The 1,523-nt window shown below is 44.6% G+C and overlaps 1 protein-coding gene across 1 annotated transcript in view; it reads right to left on the bottom strand.

Annotated features, from left to right (window-relative positions):
• The window catches only part of T265_13560 (hypothetical protein), a gene marked incomplete at both ends in the record, with an annotated part of 15,618 nt that extends 14,758 nt beyond the window's left edge, over window positions 1–860 (bottom strand). Inside the window, one exon of the mRNA XM_009169479.1 lies at window positions 578–860. Coding sequence (XP_009167743.1) covers window positions 578–751 — 174 coding nt within the window. The remainder of the gene's footprint in view (window positions 1–577) is intronic.
• Window positions 861–1,523: the final 663 nt, after the last annotated feature.

Raw genomic sequence — 1,523 nt, 5'->3', positions numbered from 1 at the left:
CCTAGCTGCTATGCCACACGAAGGAAGAAAGCACGAGGGCTGAAACACTGCCAGGTTGCCCAAGCCTAAGCAAAAGCAACCGAGATGAGGAGATTGGGTTTGAATCATGGACCTTCCGGTTAGTACATTCGCGCTTGAACCAATGGGTCATATCGGATCTCATCCCTACCAATGTTATTATGAGTAGAGTGTGACGCATCGGACGAAATGACAAACGACTACAACCAGAGCTAGGCGGTAGATAACCGGAGGAGCGAATTTGCACAAAACACGCGGGACTGTATGCGCAGAATGACCAGAAGGGTCCAGATGATATTTAAGAGGGACGGGTGTTTAAATAGCCACAGAAATTGACACATCGACCATAATTAACGAAGACTGAAACGGTCAATGTCGCCCTCGCACGTTATCATCATCACCATCATCATTACCAGCTGTAAGAACCGCGTACGTATAGTACAGTGGTTGTGGTTGCTACAGCAAAAGGTCAGTAAACCATAAATATGAGTTCCATTTGCCAGACACCATAAAAGTAAGATACAAATGGTCAGCAAGAATAAACTTTCGATCTGCTCACCTTAAAGCGTTTCGTTGGGTTAGACTTTAGCAACTTATCTAAGGTTTGGTTCTCTCGCACCTCAAGGTAAACGCTTCCACCATTACCACCTTTACCTCGAAGAGCAGGATTTCCTGAAGCTCCACAACCAGCTTGCACAAAGATGCGTAGTCGATCGATAAATGTCCGAGACATTCGGCTGTAGGATTTTCAGTCGCGGGGACTCAGGACGTAAGGAGTATGGAGCAAAACATGGTTGTTTAAAGTTCCAGTAGGAGGGATTATCCGCAAGGAAATGTCATGCTGAAATATATGGAGAAAAAGCAGACCCGTGTCAGTAAGCTCATTCTATTACACTGATCCCATGCCTTTTTTGTTTGTCAAAATACTCACAACTCGAACCTGTTCACGCTGAAAACCATACAAAGTATCCGAAAAGCCATAAAACACACCAAAATGTAAAAAACTGAACGGTGAGTCAGCACTGCCTTACGATGCTACAAACAGTGCTAGACTAACAGCATGTTGTACTTCATACACAAAATTTCAAGCACAAATCCTTGGTGGACCTAAAGGAAGATCGAATCCGTCAAATAAAAAACATGCTTGATTAACGTACAAAGAAACTGGGAGACATTAACGATGGAAACTTAGTAAGCTGCTTGGTTGGCTCAGTAATGGGCACTGAGGACGTTAGGATACACAGGGACTAGGTGTCTCATTGGTTAAAGCGCAAAATTACTGAATTTACTGGTCCGAACCCGACTTCTACATCCCGACTGCTCCTTTCTAGTCTTGGGCAACCTAATAGTACCCCAGTCCACGTGCTTCCTTCGGGCGGAATAGCAGCTGGGCACCGAGTGGTAAAGCTGAACGATTGACCCATCTATCTTATCTAGGGACTATAGCATCTGTAGTTCATGACTTGACTTGCTAGCTATTATTCTCACATGCGACCCTGTCACGT

This window comes from Opisthorchis viverrini (genome assembly GCF_000715545.1).
Source record: "Opisthorchis viverrini unplaced genomic scaffold opera_v5_80, whole genome shotgun sequence".
Taxonomy (NCBI): domain Eukaryota; kingdom Metazoa; phylum Platyhelminthes; class Trematoda; order Opisthorchiida; family Opisthorchiidae; genus Opisthorchis; species Opisthorchis viverrini.
This window is presented reverse-complemented; position numbering and strand designations above follow the sequence as displayed.